Raw genomic sequence first — 15725 nt, forward strand, 5'->3', positions numbered from 1 at the left:
TTGACTTCCAAGGTCTTTTGACTAGAAAGGACTATGCACATAGTTCCAAATGGTATCATTTGAAAATTTAAAATGGCAAATTCCATGCTATAAAAAATGCAGAGTCAACAAAAAAAGTGATAGAGGTCATTACTTCATTATTTCAGAATATTTAGTGCGGAAAGAATTAAGTGTGTTAAAAATAATGTAACAGAATTTCTATCCAGATAATAGAGTACTAAGATGAGGTGGATGAAGAGAAATAACAAATACCATTTGAAGATGTGCTTTGTGCTTCCCCCCACCCCCCTACACTCCAAAAAGAAAAGGTGCGAACTACACCCCCCATGTCAATCCAACTTCTCGGTTTCTCAGAAAGAAAAACAACGGATTTTCCAAGTCTTCACGCTAATTCTAGAATGCACCAAAACCAGATGGATTACGATGGGGTACGGCTGACAGGCAGGATAATGCCAGCGACAGAAAGGACGCAAAATCATTAGTTAAATAAAGGGACACAAAACAAAGTAGATACACTGTCTGTTATTTTAAATCAGTAGTTTTATTACAATACACACTGACGCACAGTTAGAGAAGGAATGTCCTGACATTTTCTGAGCATTTCACAGAAAGCAAATGTAACCATCCAGGCAGTCAAGTCATCCACATCTTTTCCAAATTCAAAGCAAAAGCCTTTATATTTGATAACTCAGGAAAGCAAAGTTTTCTGATTCTCCTCTACAAAACTTCAGTGTCAGAAAATAGTTACTGTGAAGTGGGGCTGAGAAGGGAAGGGTTTCTTTCCTTCTTGCTGTCCCAATTCCTGCCTCTTGATTTTCCCCTTTGACTTTCTAGATGACTTTTTATGATACTGCAGATGATAGTGTGTTCAGGGGCCAAATGGGATCTACTTACTAGGCTGGCTATTATACTTCACTGTAATTGAAAGGAAAGAACAAATTAAGAAAATTAAGTCCTGGAAAATGCACAAAGGCAAGGAAAAAATATCTGGGTGTATTAAAAATGAGATGCTCTTTTCACATAACTCATTTAAAAGGTTACAATTACCATAAACATTTAACTCCATTAAAGATCACTGGCAAAAACTAGCTCTTACATCTGCAAAAGGGCTCTGCATTTATACAGGCTCGGAAGAAAGCAACATACCATGTGAAACGAGTCACTAATCCTGGTAAAGCAGGCATCAGGCTGTTTGGAGCTGCACAGGTGTTTTTTCAGATCCACTTTGTATAAGAAACTATGGAACCCTGACAAATTTCCACCTTTCAGCAGTCATTGTGGCATTCAGGTGTTTTAATCCCTTTAGTACCCAAACTCACAAAAGCGCTCTAGGAATGAAATACTAAGATGACATTCTGGATACATTCACTACACGTTACATAACTTGGAAAGAACAAAGGAAAAAGCCCAAGCATGACTCTAGTATTTCATACAGAAAAGCACTGCAGGAGAAAACTTTGTTTAAAAACATTAAAACTCAGGTGAATATAAATACATTTTTGGTTAATCTGTGCTATATCATATAGAAATCCTGTCAGATATTCAGTCTGCTGGGTAACTTATTTGCATTTTTCATGTCTGATTGTATTAGTAGAAGAATATACACGATGCATATACTGACATATATATGCATATACATAGATAAAATTCAGATCAGGAAAATTTGTTTTAAATACACATATTTAAAACCTGTACCTCTAAAAATAAATACATTAGCCTCTAATAGGCTAATTTTCAGAGTTCCTTCACAAACTAGTCAGAACACGGCTTCTCAACAATGGCAGATGACCAATTAGCTGCTCTTTAAATCCATTATCTATCAGTAAATGTTTTAAAATTCAGATGTATGACAGAAATAGCATCCCTAGCACAGAACATAGATAGAATTCTGGCTTTGAAAATAAATGTGTTGGCTTCCTTGATGTTTAGTTCCTACAGATGTCTACTCTTTGCCTCTGCATTTATCTAGCAGTGGGAGAGCATTTTCTAGTGACAGCATTCTATTCCATGGGCATTACCTTCTAATCAAAGGAGTCAGCTGGCATTTCCTTTGTGCCGTTTTGTTCAAGGGAACTAACACAACATCATTTGTATTTGATATCACTCCCATAATCACAGTGAGTTGTGTGTTTTAATGTAATTTACAACGTGCCGATACCACTGAGGTAAAGCAGAAGTAGCCCTGGCTTTTTAAAAGAAAAAAAAAAGAGTCTCCCAGGAGAACAGCACATAAGAGGGACCTGGTAGTGTAGATCTAAGTTCTACGAAGTAACTCAAAGCCATTGCCAGAATGGACACATTGGATATCTGATATTTTAGTTCAAAGAACAGAAACATGAAAATACTCAAATATACTTCCTTTAGAAAGGATGCAACTCACAAAAACGGGGCTTTACTTTTTTACGTTTACATCTCAAAAAAAAAAAAAAAAACTTCTTAAAATGATATAAGCCAGACCAAGTTGTTTAATATAATACAATACTTAACAACCTTGTCATTTGTTTTTGAATACAAGAATCTCAGAAATGTAGGAAATCCATGATAAATGATAGCAAGAATGTTTAATGCCATTGCCTAGATTTTTTCGAACGGAAAATTTACCATAGTTGAAATACAGCTTCTAAAAAATACAGTGTTTTATGCGCTCACAGTTCCAGATTACTAACTTTATAAATTAAAGGTGAAAGTTATCCATATACAAACAAGGCCTCTTTTTCATTGATTTCAATCTCGATTAAACCTTTGGATATTTCAATCTTCAGATTCACAAGGTAAGGCTGAGTTTATCAGATATAAATAAAATGTTTAAAGTCCACGATGTATTGTAGCACTGAGGAAACAAACGCATCAAATATTTACAGGCTGGCTACAATACTTTTCTTTTAAAAAAAAAAAAAATTCAAATATGTATCAACATCAAGCCACACGCTTTTCCCAATTCCTCTGGCTGCAAAAACGGGGCAACGGCATTTTTTCTCACTCATTTTTCCTCTCAATCCTTAAGTCAGAGGCAGGTCTTAGGTCAAAGGGCGAGGTCTTTTGGGAGGTGGTGGAGGCATGAGCTCTGTGTCAGGGTCCAGATGATGCTTTCGCTTCTGTCCTTGAGAAGCTGCTGCACATCTGTCGATGAACTCAAACAGCATCTCCTTGGTGACAGGGTTGGAGATGCTGTTGCACACAGCTGTGGACAAAGGGAGACACGTGTCTCACGTGAGGGTTAATTAAGGCAGCTGACTTGCCCCAGGGAGACGCGAAAGGGGAAAGGTTTTCATCCCAATATGCTAAACACTTTCATTTCACCGATTGGGGTGACATGCTTCACACATTAAACGATTCTCCGCGCTCCCCTGACCCCAAAACGGGTGCTTTTCTGGTGGCTACTCTTTCTTGTACTGTTAATTTTAAACCAAAACTTTAAGTATCTGAATTACAACCACACCTTCACTATGTTTCCCACCTCTCCAAAACCGTTTTATAGGACTTGAACACACCACAGCGCATCACGCTACCGTCTATACTCAACCAAAAGCTCTACAGGAACCGCGTGCTACCATCCTTCAGCCTCATCTGTCAGAAGGCACTGCACGCTGTCATGACAGCGCCAGCCACCATTTCCACTGAACAGGGAGGTTCCACCGCAGCTGGCAGACCGTACGATTTTATTTTAATAACTCGCTTGAGGTAAGTAAGGTGTTACAATAAAATTATGAATAAATATAGCATCTTTTCTTATGTGATCGAAATTTACCACCAGTCCTTTGAATTGAATTCATACTTAGTTTTGGGGGAAAAAAGGACACTGGCTTAATTATTCCTATTTTCCAAATTAACTCATCTTGTCTGAACACAGATGCTAGTTCCAACAGAACCCTTAATGTACAATAGTAACTTTCATAAACTGCAAAACTGAAACTGGCAATTTCTGTCTTTTCTCATAAGCTTCTCATATAATCAGCATCATCACTGACTGAGCAGTCTAAAAGCACACAATTCTATTAACCTTTAATCTTGGTTTTTATCTGGGTTTTTTTTTCAGCTTCACTAAAAATGCAATCCGGAGCAAAAACTGCTACTAGTTTACCTTATAAACTTAATTAATTTGTGTGGTTTGCCATGACAGAAACTTCCTATTCTGAATTCCTATTTCTATTGTACCCGAAGAACTCTCTGAGGGATCGCATAGGACGTTGTAGGAGGGTTTTTTAATGGTTTTCATTTACTTTGTTCTCCATTGTTTGTAAAGCTATTTTAGGAGCTGGAAATTACATTTTCCCCCTGCTAATTTTGTCTTTTACCATCTGGCAAACAATGGTTTTTATAGGTCTGAATAGATCTGAAATTATCATGGCTTTTGTTGTTGTTGTTCAACAAATTCAACTTGTATACAGCCCATTACCCTGCCCTTTACACTTCTCTTTTGGGCGCTTGGGCACAAGCCCACAGGCCTAGAGATGGGAACCTAGAAGCCAGCTGGAGCTGACAGTCACAGCCCCTTTCCCAGCCAGCAAGGACAGGGGTCCGAAGGACCCTACGCCCCATCAAGCAGAACACCAAAGATGGCACATTTTGATTCTAAAACCTTAACGCGTGCTAACGCGTGCGGGCGCGCTCTCTCTCTCTTTTTGAACGTAGCAAACATCAATAGGTTGTCGTACTCACCCATGGCAGTGTTGTACGCGTTAGGAAAACTTTTGTCTGTTCTCTGTCTCATGAAGACCCAGCTGTTATTCTCAAATTTGCATTCTATAATTTTGTTGTCATACTGTTTTAGCTCTTTTGTCACCTGTTTTAAAAGAGAATTGAGGAAAATATTTAAATCATTTGGAAGGCTTTTTGCTTCCACTATGTGACAGACACATCAGGGAATGCCAAAAACACCTCAGTAACTCTTCACGCAGAGCCTTTTGTCATCTGAAGTGTCTAATCAAGCCTAAGGATATGGTGTGCACTTCCTTGTACACATGCTCATTAATCCGACATTTTATAAATAGTCGTGAAAACGGCTGTCAATATATAGCAATTAAAAGAGGCTAAGCAGAAACCAGCCACTTCTGGGCCAAATGCAAATATGTTACCATAGGGACCAATGCTTTCAATATTTCTGCGTCCCTATGGCTTACAGAAATTGAGGATGCTGCTTAGGCCTGTCAGCTTTCAGAAGGGTCTCACCGTCTGAATTCCTATGTCAGAACCTAAGAAGTTCCCTTTACCAGTTGAAAGAAAAAGTTACACACAAAAAGTAAACATTAGGATCAGATTCAGGTAATGCACATCCTAAATATTTTGCTTTTCAAGAAGAAACAACTAACCTAAGCTCTAATCTTTAGGTTAGTTACCCTTTCCATCTCCCAACTACTATGAACGCATTATACGTTTGGTGGGTTTTTTGGCTACTTCCCCTCAGATGATTGAATATGAATTACAACTCACTCTGTCAAAGCTAACAAGTAGCCATGGTAACCATAAAACCTTCTAAGAGATATTTCATCAGGCTGTGAGGACAGTTTTCATAAATAGGAACCTAAGCTTATCTTTGCAGTTTTCAAATCAAATGCCAGTCATGGTAATATTTTAATTCTGTCCTCATTTTTCACAGCTAACAAATCTTGCTCACAATACGGGCGATTGCGATCATTTAAACTTCATTAGCCTTATGTGAAATGCTCTCATTTTTCTACCCGCGGATTCAGTACCACCTAGGAATATGAAGGGAAGCAAATTTTTAAAAGATGCTTTCAATTCACAGATTAGGCAGTGCATGTCTTCATAAAAACTATAAAATTGTATTCCTTTTCCCTTAATAAGTATGACACTTGATTGGATTATTTGCATTTTCGACAAATCCAACAGGACCAATAAATACATTTAGTGGCTCTGGAACACACCTGCCCAAAAAACTGATGTTCCACTTAGCAAACGTGCTCAAATTGTTCTCAAATATTCATTATTCTGATCTCAATCCCCACCCCCCGCCGCCTTTCTCCCTAAGGACCCACCTCCTTTTACTTTTGATACATTATCTATAGCCAAGTATTAGACAACTCATTCAGCTAGGTAACCACATTTGTCACATGTAGGGTCTAACAGAGGTAAGTTTCTAAACCTTTCAGAGCCTCCATTTTATAATTTCTAAAATGGGCAAAGGAGTTCCGAATTTATTAGGACACTGGAAGAATAATAAATTAAAGTACCTAGCACATATTGGCCAACCAGTAAAATTCTTAATTAAATATAAAATTAGGAAATAACATACTGCTTTCAAAAGCAAAAAAACACTTTACAAGTAAATTCACCAAAGAAACCAGGATGACATGGAAAGGTATGCTTTGAAAACAGGTGTCAAGAAAATTGTGTCATATGTACTACACGAGACAGGCGTATGTCAGTAACGTGCAGCTGGTACATTCACTGACCAGCAACTGCAGTCAGTCTTTATCATGTAGCTCATCATTCTTGCGTTCCTGGTTTCAGAACTGCTAGAAATTATGTGCTGCTCAATCTGACTACAGCAATTAAGCAGCATTATTAAGTATCTGTGTATCTATTTGGGCATGCATTAACAACAAATGGGAGGCAGTTTTCTGAAAAATGCAGGCACCTGCCACTTTACTAACCTAAATGTATGGCCATGCTCAAGAACAATTCATTGTTCTTTACTGATCACATCAGTTATATTCCCAAGACAGACACACTGCAAGGTACTCACCATTTGGTTCAATAGTAAAACATATTTAACTGACAGAAAGAATACTTCTCATATGTGCACAAACTAAAGACAGTTGTCACTAATGGTCAGATCAAGAGAATGAGTGGCATATAGAGGAGGAGTTTAATTTTAGTATCCAAATTCTAATTTTATGACAATAACCATTCTCAGCCAATTACGTATTATTATTTACTAAAACAAGACCCTGTTAGGCCTTCTATAATCAACTGTTACTCTAGTTTGAGCTAATAAGAGCTTGAAAGTAATAAGAATAAAATATTTAGGGGCGCCTGGGTGGCTCAGCTGTTAAGCATCTGCCTTCGGCTCAGGGCGTGATCCCAGGGTCCTGGGATTGAGCCCCGCTCATTGGAAGAGCCTGCTTCTTCGTCTCCCACTCCCCCTTGCTTGTGTTCCCTCTCTTGCTGGCTGTCTCTCTCTGTCAAATAAATAAATAAAATCTTTAAAAAAAAAAGGAAAATATTTATAAATTAGGATTTCATATCTGTACTATTATATCGAATTAATAAATTTTACTGTTTTTTTTAAAGAGCAATATACGAGGTATTTGATATTGAAAAATATTTTGTTCATGTATCCATCCTGTTGAGTACCACGCTTTTCATACCACTTGAATCTACCAATAAAATGAGGTTAAGAGACTGGATCAAGCATCTCTGGAGGTTTGTTTTTGTTTTTTTAAAGAGAGGGAGAGAGAGAGACAAAGAGAAGGGGGTGGGGAGGGGCAGAGGGAGAGAGAGAATCTTAAGCAGGCTCCACGCCCAGCTCAGAGCCTGACCTCGGGCTCGATCTCACCACCCTGAGAGCATGCCCTGAGCCAAAACCAACTGAGCCACTCAGGTGCTCCTAATGTGGCTGGAGATTTTAAATTAGCATCTCAGCAATAATACCTACAACAAAGAGCCCACGCAGAGTCAGGTACAGTCACAGGTGCTCTACTCCGCACTATTCTTACACAATACTTTCGTAACTTAAGTGCGAGGCATATACCTACAGTACCAAGTCACAAAAGGCAAACCGTCACTGTTGGCTGAACTGACCTATACTGAGCAAGCAAAGTTGCATTTCTATTTCTAGTGGTGGGATGAAACTCTAAACCTACTGTCCCTGTTTTGGGAGAGCTGTTTTGCTATAAAGAGCTCATCTTGAGGCCCTGGGTGGCTTAGTCGGTTAAGTATCTGATTCTTGCTTTCGGCTCAAGTCATGACCTCAGGGTCTTGAGAGCAAGCCCTGTGTTGGGCTCTGCACTCAGTAGGGCATCTGCTTGTCCCTCTCTCTCTGCTTCTCTTCCCACTTGTGCTCTCTCTCTCTCTCATAAATACATAAATAAATAAATAAATAAATAAATAAATAAAATCTTTCTTTTATAGAGACTGCACAAAGGCTTGAGGGGAGGGGGATTTCTCTGAATTAATTTGCTCTGGAGACACTTTAAAATAACAAATATCCTTAGACTGAGAAAGCATCAGTGAGTTGCAGTGATTCTATTTTTAACTTTTAATTTTGAAATAGTTTTAGATTTACAGAAAAGCTGTGCATAGATGGTATAGAGAGTTCTAGTATTCCTGTCACCTAGCTTCCCCTAATGTTTACATTTTACAGATCATGGTACACTTATCAACTCAAAGAAATTCACATTGGTACAACACAGTTCACTGAACTGCAGACTATTCACACTTCAGTTTTTCCACTAACATCTTTATCTGTTCCAGGATCCCATCCAGGAAACCACACTGCATTTAGTCATCATGTCTCCTTAGTTTCCTCTGATCTGTGACAGTTTCTCAGACTGTCCTTGACACTTCTGAAGAGTACTAGTCAGATATTCGTAGAATGTTCCTCAAGTTGGAATTTTCTGATGTTTTCTCATGATTAGACCGAGGTTATGGATTTGGGGGACAAATGCCAAGAGGTGAAGTGCCTTTCTTGTTGTGTAATATCTGGGGGGAGGGTGATATCAACACGACTTATTACTGGTGATGCTAACCCGAGCACTGCGTTAAGATGGCGTGTGCCACGGTTCACTGCTGTGCAGTTACTACTGTTCTCCTCTCCGTACTCTGGCAGTTAGTTATGAGTCACTGTGAACAACAGCCTCACTCAAGGATAAGGGAAGTAAGCTCCACTTCCTGGAAGGAAGGGTATCAAAAAAGTTGTGGACATTTATTAAAACCACCACAGATATTACACTAAGTTTCTTGAGAGAGATATTTTGAGACTACACAAATACCCTGTTTCTCCTTAAAGTTTTGCTCATTAATCTTAGCATTCATCCGTGAATCTTGCCCACAGCAATTATTCCTGTGGTGTTCTAATGGGATCTTCTCTTTTCTCCATCCCTTCTACATTTATTACCTGGACTTTTTCTGTAAGGAACACTTGTCCCACTTCCCTCATTTATTTATTTGCTTACTTATATCAGTATGAATTCATGGATATTTATTTTATTCTTTGGTTTATAATAAAATACTACTGTCACTTATTTTGTTGGTCAAATTGTTCCAGTTTTGGCACTGGGAATTCTCTCAGGTTGGCTCCCGTGTCCTTTTAATTTGCTTCCATTTTTACTTACTTACTTATTTTCAGCATTTACTTTGTGGCAATTCAAAATACTACTCTCCAGGCTCATCTTTGTATTTTCTCTGCCCAACCCTAGAAGCAGCCATGAGGTCCTCTACCAGGATTTTATAAGAACAATATCACTCCTCAACAGTCCAGGCTATTCTAAGAAAGTACTGTCACCACCTGTTCAGGTCAGAATTTAAAAGTATTACTGAGGGAAAGTGAGAGAGAACGACAATGAGACTCTAAAGATGAATATATGTTTTACTTAGAAGTTTCCACTCCGTCTTTTGTGAACTGCTCTCTCTGGAGCTAAACTCAGTTGGCTGTTTTTTCTTTTTGAAGTTATAATTCTATTCTTTGATAATTCAAATTCTACCTCTATAGAGTGACGGAAGATAAATTTAAAAAACATATCTTAAGGGGCGCCTGGGTGGCTCAGTCATTAAGCGTCTGCCATCGAGCCCTGCATCGGACTCCCTGCTCTACTGCCTGCTTCTTCCTCTCCCACTTCCCCTGCTTGTGTTCCCTCTCTCACTGGCTGTCTCTCTCTGTCAAATAAATAAAATCTTTTAAAAAAAAATCTTAAGTAGATGAAACAAAAATCTTATTTTAATGTAAATAACTTCAATTTCTAGTACTTAAAAAGGCACTGAAAATAACAATTCAGAAATAAAATGAAATGGAATTATGAAAGTTTTCCTTGTGGTGTCAGAACAGTACAAATAGCTGAAATCTGAATTAGAAGATAAAGACTTTTCTAACAATACCACATTAGAGTAGGGTCTTGATATATACCTTTTAAAAAAGTGCATCCACTACTGGAGAAAGTAAAACACTTGACAAGTTACCTTCTTAAAAGGTACACCTACCACTACTATTATGTATAAATAACATACTTTACATTTGCTAGGTTGGAAACAGAGCAGCGGGAAGTCTCTCCCTCATGAATGGTGGGGTCTTCAAGCCCTCCAATCAGGCGTTCAATTAATCAAAGTAGCCAATAAAAAGACGGCAGCTAGAACTCTGTCTTATTTATCCTAAAGGTCATTACAGACAAGTCACAACTCCAGGGTATGAAATTCCCACTCAACTACGGATTATTACCCTCCAATAAAGTCAGAGTTAGTCATAGTTCTTACTCAAAATATAACAAAGCTTCATATAGAATAAAAGACATACAGAAAAACAATGATATGCTAGCAATGGTTGTGGATGGATGCTGGAATTAGGAATGACTTTTACCTGTGCATGCTGTATCTTCCAAACTTTCTATATTATATGTGCTTAACTTTTATAATTTTTAATACTGAAAAATTCCTTAAAAAACTATTCCATAAAAGAAAATAAACATCAGGTTGGTTTTCAATGCAGTGGTACAGAAAAATAAGAAGAGACAAACATTTATAGAAAACAAAGTCTTGGGGGCGCCTGGGTGGCACAGCGGTTAAGCGTCTGCCTTCGGCTCAGGGCGTGATCCCGGCGTTATGGGATCGCCCCACATCAGGCTCCTCCGCTATGAGCCTGCTTCTTCCTCTCCCACTCCCCCTGCTTGTGTTCCCNCTCTCCCCGGGTGTTTCTTTTTTTTTTAAAAAAAAAAAAAAAAAATTTTAAAAAAAAAAAAAAAAAAAAAAAAAAAAAAAAAAAAAAAGAAAACAAAGTCTTGGAATCAGGTCTCAAGACCACACACAGTTCCCGAACTGTGCAATGAGATATCCCGGCGTGCTGCAAAAAACTCACAGAGGTACTGTGGGATATTTTAAACTTTTGAGGAAACAGTGTCATGTGCTGGACACCATGCAAACTATTAGTTGGAGGGAGTTCAGTTTCAATATAAGATTCCTTTAGATGACATTATACTTTTGCAAAGCTGAGTTTTAGGTAATTACTATGATAAAAACCAAGGACCACAAAAATCAGTGTGGAACAACAAATGAAGTTGGTGGTGTATAATCTGACTCCAAGGTTTGAGAAGTTATGTAATCCTTAACATGTGCTAAGTTGTGAAAATCGAGATACTTATTAAATTGCTTGGCTCCATCCCCTCAATCAATGGAAGTGTTAGGTATTTCTTTCAGCTTAGAGATGCTGTGTATGAGGCAAAATGAACCAAGAAAGTTTCATAGCCTTGGCCCTAAGTCCTTCTCATTCATTTCATTCATTCATCCTTCCCCAGATCCTCATCTCTAAACCCACATGTAGGCTTGTATCTAGCACTTAGTGGAAACCAACCCGAGTAGTGAACAACTTTGCCGGAGGTGTAGAGTATCGACCATGGTAGAGAATGAGGATTTCTATCAAGTTAATCTCATTGGTTTTGATGTAGATCACTAAAACATGTATTCCACTGATCTCCCCATTGTCAGCATAGTACCCAGTCCTGGAGAGATCCTCAGAGAGGACGTTAACCGAATTCAAGAGAATTGTGAGCTTCAGCTTATCAAACCGGTTTGGACTTTTTGATGGCTGGTTAAGTAAAGTAAGCTAGTAGTCTCTCTAGCCTTTTCTCTGCCTCTCTCCTCCTTTCTACCTTTTCTTTCTTTCCTCCCAGACAAAACAAAAGGTTTTAGGGCTTTAATATCCTCAGTTTGTCATCTGGATAAACAATGCATTTGTACTCTCTGTTTCTGGGTGCCTAACATGGAGGTGACGCCACTACTAGTCTTTGCCATCACAGTATTAAAAGCAGCACTTCTATATATAAGACTGATGAATCACAGACCTGTACCCCTGAAACAAACAATACATTATATGTTAATTAACTGAATTTAAATAAATTAAAAATAAATAAATAAATAAATAAAAGCAGCACTTCTGCTTGTGGCAGTAAAGAACACGTAGAGTAAGTGAGATGTTTTTGTCTCCCCTGCCATGCCCACTGGTCAAGCAGTATCGAGCATTTCTAGAACTATGTGACTCATTTTATATGAATGAATATTAACGATTTATTCATTGAGCACTTAGTATATGTATCAAGCATTGTAAATTTGTGACCCACACACATAACTTCATTTAATTTGCACCGCAATCTTATGGGGTAGGAATTATATTATTGCCCTTCAACAGGTGCGGAGTCTAAAGTTTAGAGTAGTTAAACACCCCGTCCAAAGTCACAGACCTAGAAAATGGAGCAGACAAGTCTCAAATTTAGGTCTCCCTGTCCAATGCCACAATGCCATTTTATATCCCACCAGCTATTACAAAGCCTGGCCCTCCGTGGACATAAATGTAGAATGAAACAAATAACGTTATTTTCCTGCTCAGAATATGGCTGAAATTGGGTATAGAAACCTTTTCACATGTAAGTTTAAGAAGTCAGTCATGTGAAAACACAGACACTGGACCCACTGTGGTACCAGCCACGCACTGTAGATTCATACCGCCCAGCATGTGACAGATGCTACTAAGCAGCCATGTGTCAGGCACAGAACTACAGACTGGTGACACAGACACAGTCCCTGTCCCTTCGAATGTAGAGTCTGGTCAACAGTCAAGTAACAAATTACAAATTATGATACGAGCTATGAAAAAAAAAAACAGATACGCAATAGAAACTAACGCTGGGAGAAAGATATCTGGTTTTAGGTGGAGTAGTCTGAGGAGCTGATATTTAAGTTGAGATTTACAATATGACGAGAAGCCAGTTTATGGAAAGAAGGAAGGAGAGGGAAAGAAGGAGAAAGAGAGGGAAACAAATGAGAGCAGGTGGGGGGTAAGGGGAGTCACACACTTCAGGCAGTGATTAACAGTATGTCCAAAGGTCTGAGGTGAAAAAATCTTAAGATCTTGGCATGCTGAAGGAACTGAAATAAAGAATGCTCTCTATAAGCCTTTAGAGAGGGTTCCACATAAGTCTGACTCATTCCCAAACTCTTCCTCTCATATGGTATACCCTATATATACCCTTTTATATCATATATATAGAGAGAGGGTCCAGCTGCCTACTTGACATCTTTATTTGAAATTCCCATAGACTTCTCAAACCTGACATATTCAAAACTCTATCTTCCCTCAAATGTACTTCTTCTTGATCTCAACATACGGGAACTCCATTCACCCAGGTCCTCATGACAGAAACCTTGGTGCCCTCCTGATTCCTTTCCCCCTTTTACTTCCCCTCATATTTAACTCATTACCAGGGTCTACCAATTCTACCTCCAAAATATATTCTGCACATGTCCATGTGTTCCCCCTCTGTCTCTCAGATTCCTACAACAGGCTCTTCTACTTTTCCCCTGCCCAGTAATTCTTTACAGTGCAGCCAGATCGGTCTTTGAAAAATGTAAATCCAATCAAGTTATTCCCTTGCTTAAAACACAAATAAAAGACATACAGATTGGGAAGGGAGAAATAAGACGGTCTCTATTCACAGAAGACATGATTACTTACATAGAAGAAATCTACAAAAACGCTCCCAGAACTAATACATAACTTTCACAAGGTTGCAGAATACAAGGTTAATATACTAAAACCAATAGTATTTCTATATATTAGCAATGAATGGTTAGAAGTTTAAAATTAAAACGGTATCATTTACAACAACCTTCAAAAACATGAAATACTTAAGTATGAGCTAAAAAAAATATGCAGGATCTGTATGCTGACAATTATAAAACACCAATAAAAGAAAAAATCAAGGAGGACCTAAACAAATGGAAAGATACACTATGCTCATGAATTGGAAGATTCAATATTGTTAAGAGGTCAGTTCTTCCCAAATGATCTCCAGATTCAACATAATCACAAGCAAAATGCCAACAGAATTTTCTATAGATATCAACAACCTGATCTAAAATTTATATGGAAAGCCCAAACAAAAAGAATAACGTTGGAGAATTGACACTGATTTTAAGACTGAGGATAAGCTACAGTAATCAAGACAGTGTGGTATTGGTGAGCAGAGAGACACAAAGGTGAGCGGAACAGAAGAGAGTCTAGAACTAGATCCATAATTACAAAGTCAACTGATATTTGACAAAGCTGCAAAGGCAATGCAATGAAGAAAGGATAGTCTTTCTAACAAATGATGCTGGAGCAAATTACACACCCCTAGGCAAAATAATGTACCTCAACACAAATATTTCACTTTATATAAAAATTAATTCAAAATGGGAAATATACCTAAACATGAGACCTAAAACTATAAAACTTTTTAAAGAAAAAAACAGAAGAAAATCTTTGTGACAAAGGGTTAGGCAAAATTTCTTAGAAATACCACCAAAAACATGATCCATGAAAAAAAAAAGTTGATACATTTTAAAATTTATGCTCTTAAAAATATTGCTAAGTGAATGAAAAAGCAAGACACAGATTAGGATAAAATATTTACAAATCACATATCTGACAAAGGATTTGTAACCAGAATACATAAAGAACTCTTAAAACTCAATAATAAAACACAATTTAAAAATGGGCAAACACAGGGCACCTGGGTGGCTCAGTTGGCTAAGCATCCGACTCTTTTTTTAAAAATTATTTATTTATTTATTTGAGAGCGAGAGAGAAAGCGAGCGAGCGAGAGAGAGAATGCGCAAGCAGGGGAGGGGGGAAGGGGAAGAGGCAGAGGGAGAAGCAGGTTTCCCACTGAACAGGGAGCCCAACTTGGGGGCTCAATCCCAGACCCTGGGATCATGACCTGAGCCAAAGGCAGACGCTTAACCAACTGAGCCACCCAGGCGCCCCTAAGCACGCAACACTTGATTTCAGCTCAGGTCACAATCTCAGGGTCCTGAGACTGAGCCCCGCGTCGGAGTCCACGCTGAGCATGGAACCTGCCTGAGTTTTTCTCTCTACCTCTACCTCTCCCTCTGCCACCCCTACCCCATGCACACGCTCACTCTAAAATAGATAGATAGATAGATAGATAGATAGATAGATAGATAGATAGATAAAAATGGGCAAACAAACTGAACAGTTACTTCACCAAGAAAATACATGGATGGCAGATAAGCACATGAAAATATATCCAAGACATCAGTAGTCATTAGGAAAACATAATTTAAAATCACAACGAGATACCGCTATACACCTAATTAGAATGTCTAAAATAAATAAAATTTACAAATATGAACAATATCAAATGCTGACAAAAATGTAAAGCAACTGATATATCATTTTTGCTGGCCAAAATGGTACAACCACTTTAGGAGACAGTCTGGTAGTTCTTTTATCAAGTAAAACATACACTTACCACAAGAACCAGCAATCCCACTCCCAGGTGTTTACTCAAGAGAAATGAAAATATATGTTCACAGAAAAACCTCAATACAAATGTTTACAGGGGTTTTATTCATAATCATCCCAAACTGGAAACAACTCAAATGCTCTTCAACCACTGAGGAGATAAACAAACTTTAGTACAGCCATAAAAAGGAATCCTCTTCAGCAATGAGGACTATTGCTAAAACCAGTAACGCAGAGGAATTTCACATGCAGTATG

At 38.3% G+C, this 15725-nt stretch overlaps 1 protein-coding gene across 1 annotated transcript in view; it reads right to left on the reverse strand.

The window, feature by feature from the left end:
• Positions 1-520: 520 nt before the first annotated feature.
• RNGTT (RNA guanylyltransferase and 5'-phosphatase) overlaps positions 521-15725 on the reverse strand; it is a 313058-nt gene continuing 297853 nt past the window's right edge. Inside the window, exons 15-16 of the mRNA XM_002922658.4 lie at positions 4660-4783; positions 521-3181 (exon numbers count right to left, since the gene is read on the reverse strand). Of these exons, the coding sequence (XP_002922704.1) occupies positions 3018-3181; positions 4660-4783 (288 nt within the window). The 3' untranslated portion in view covers positions 521-3017. The remainder of the gene's footprint in view (positions 3182-4659; positions 4784-15725) is intronic.

This window comes from Ailuropoda melanoleuca, chromosome 10 (assembly GCF_002007445.2).
Source record: "Ailuropoda melanoleuca isolate Jingjing chromosome 10, ASM200744v2, whole genome shotgun sequence".
Classification (NCBI taxonomy): Eukaryota; Metazoa; Chordata; class Mammalia; order Carnivora; family Ursidae; genus Ailuropoda; species Ailuropoda melanoleuca.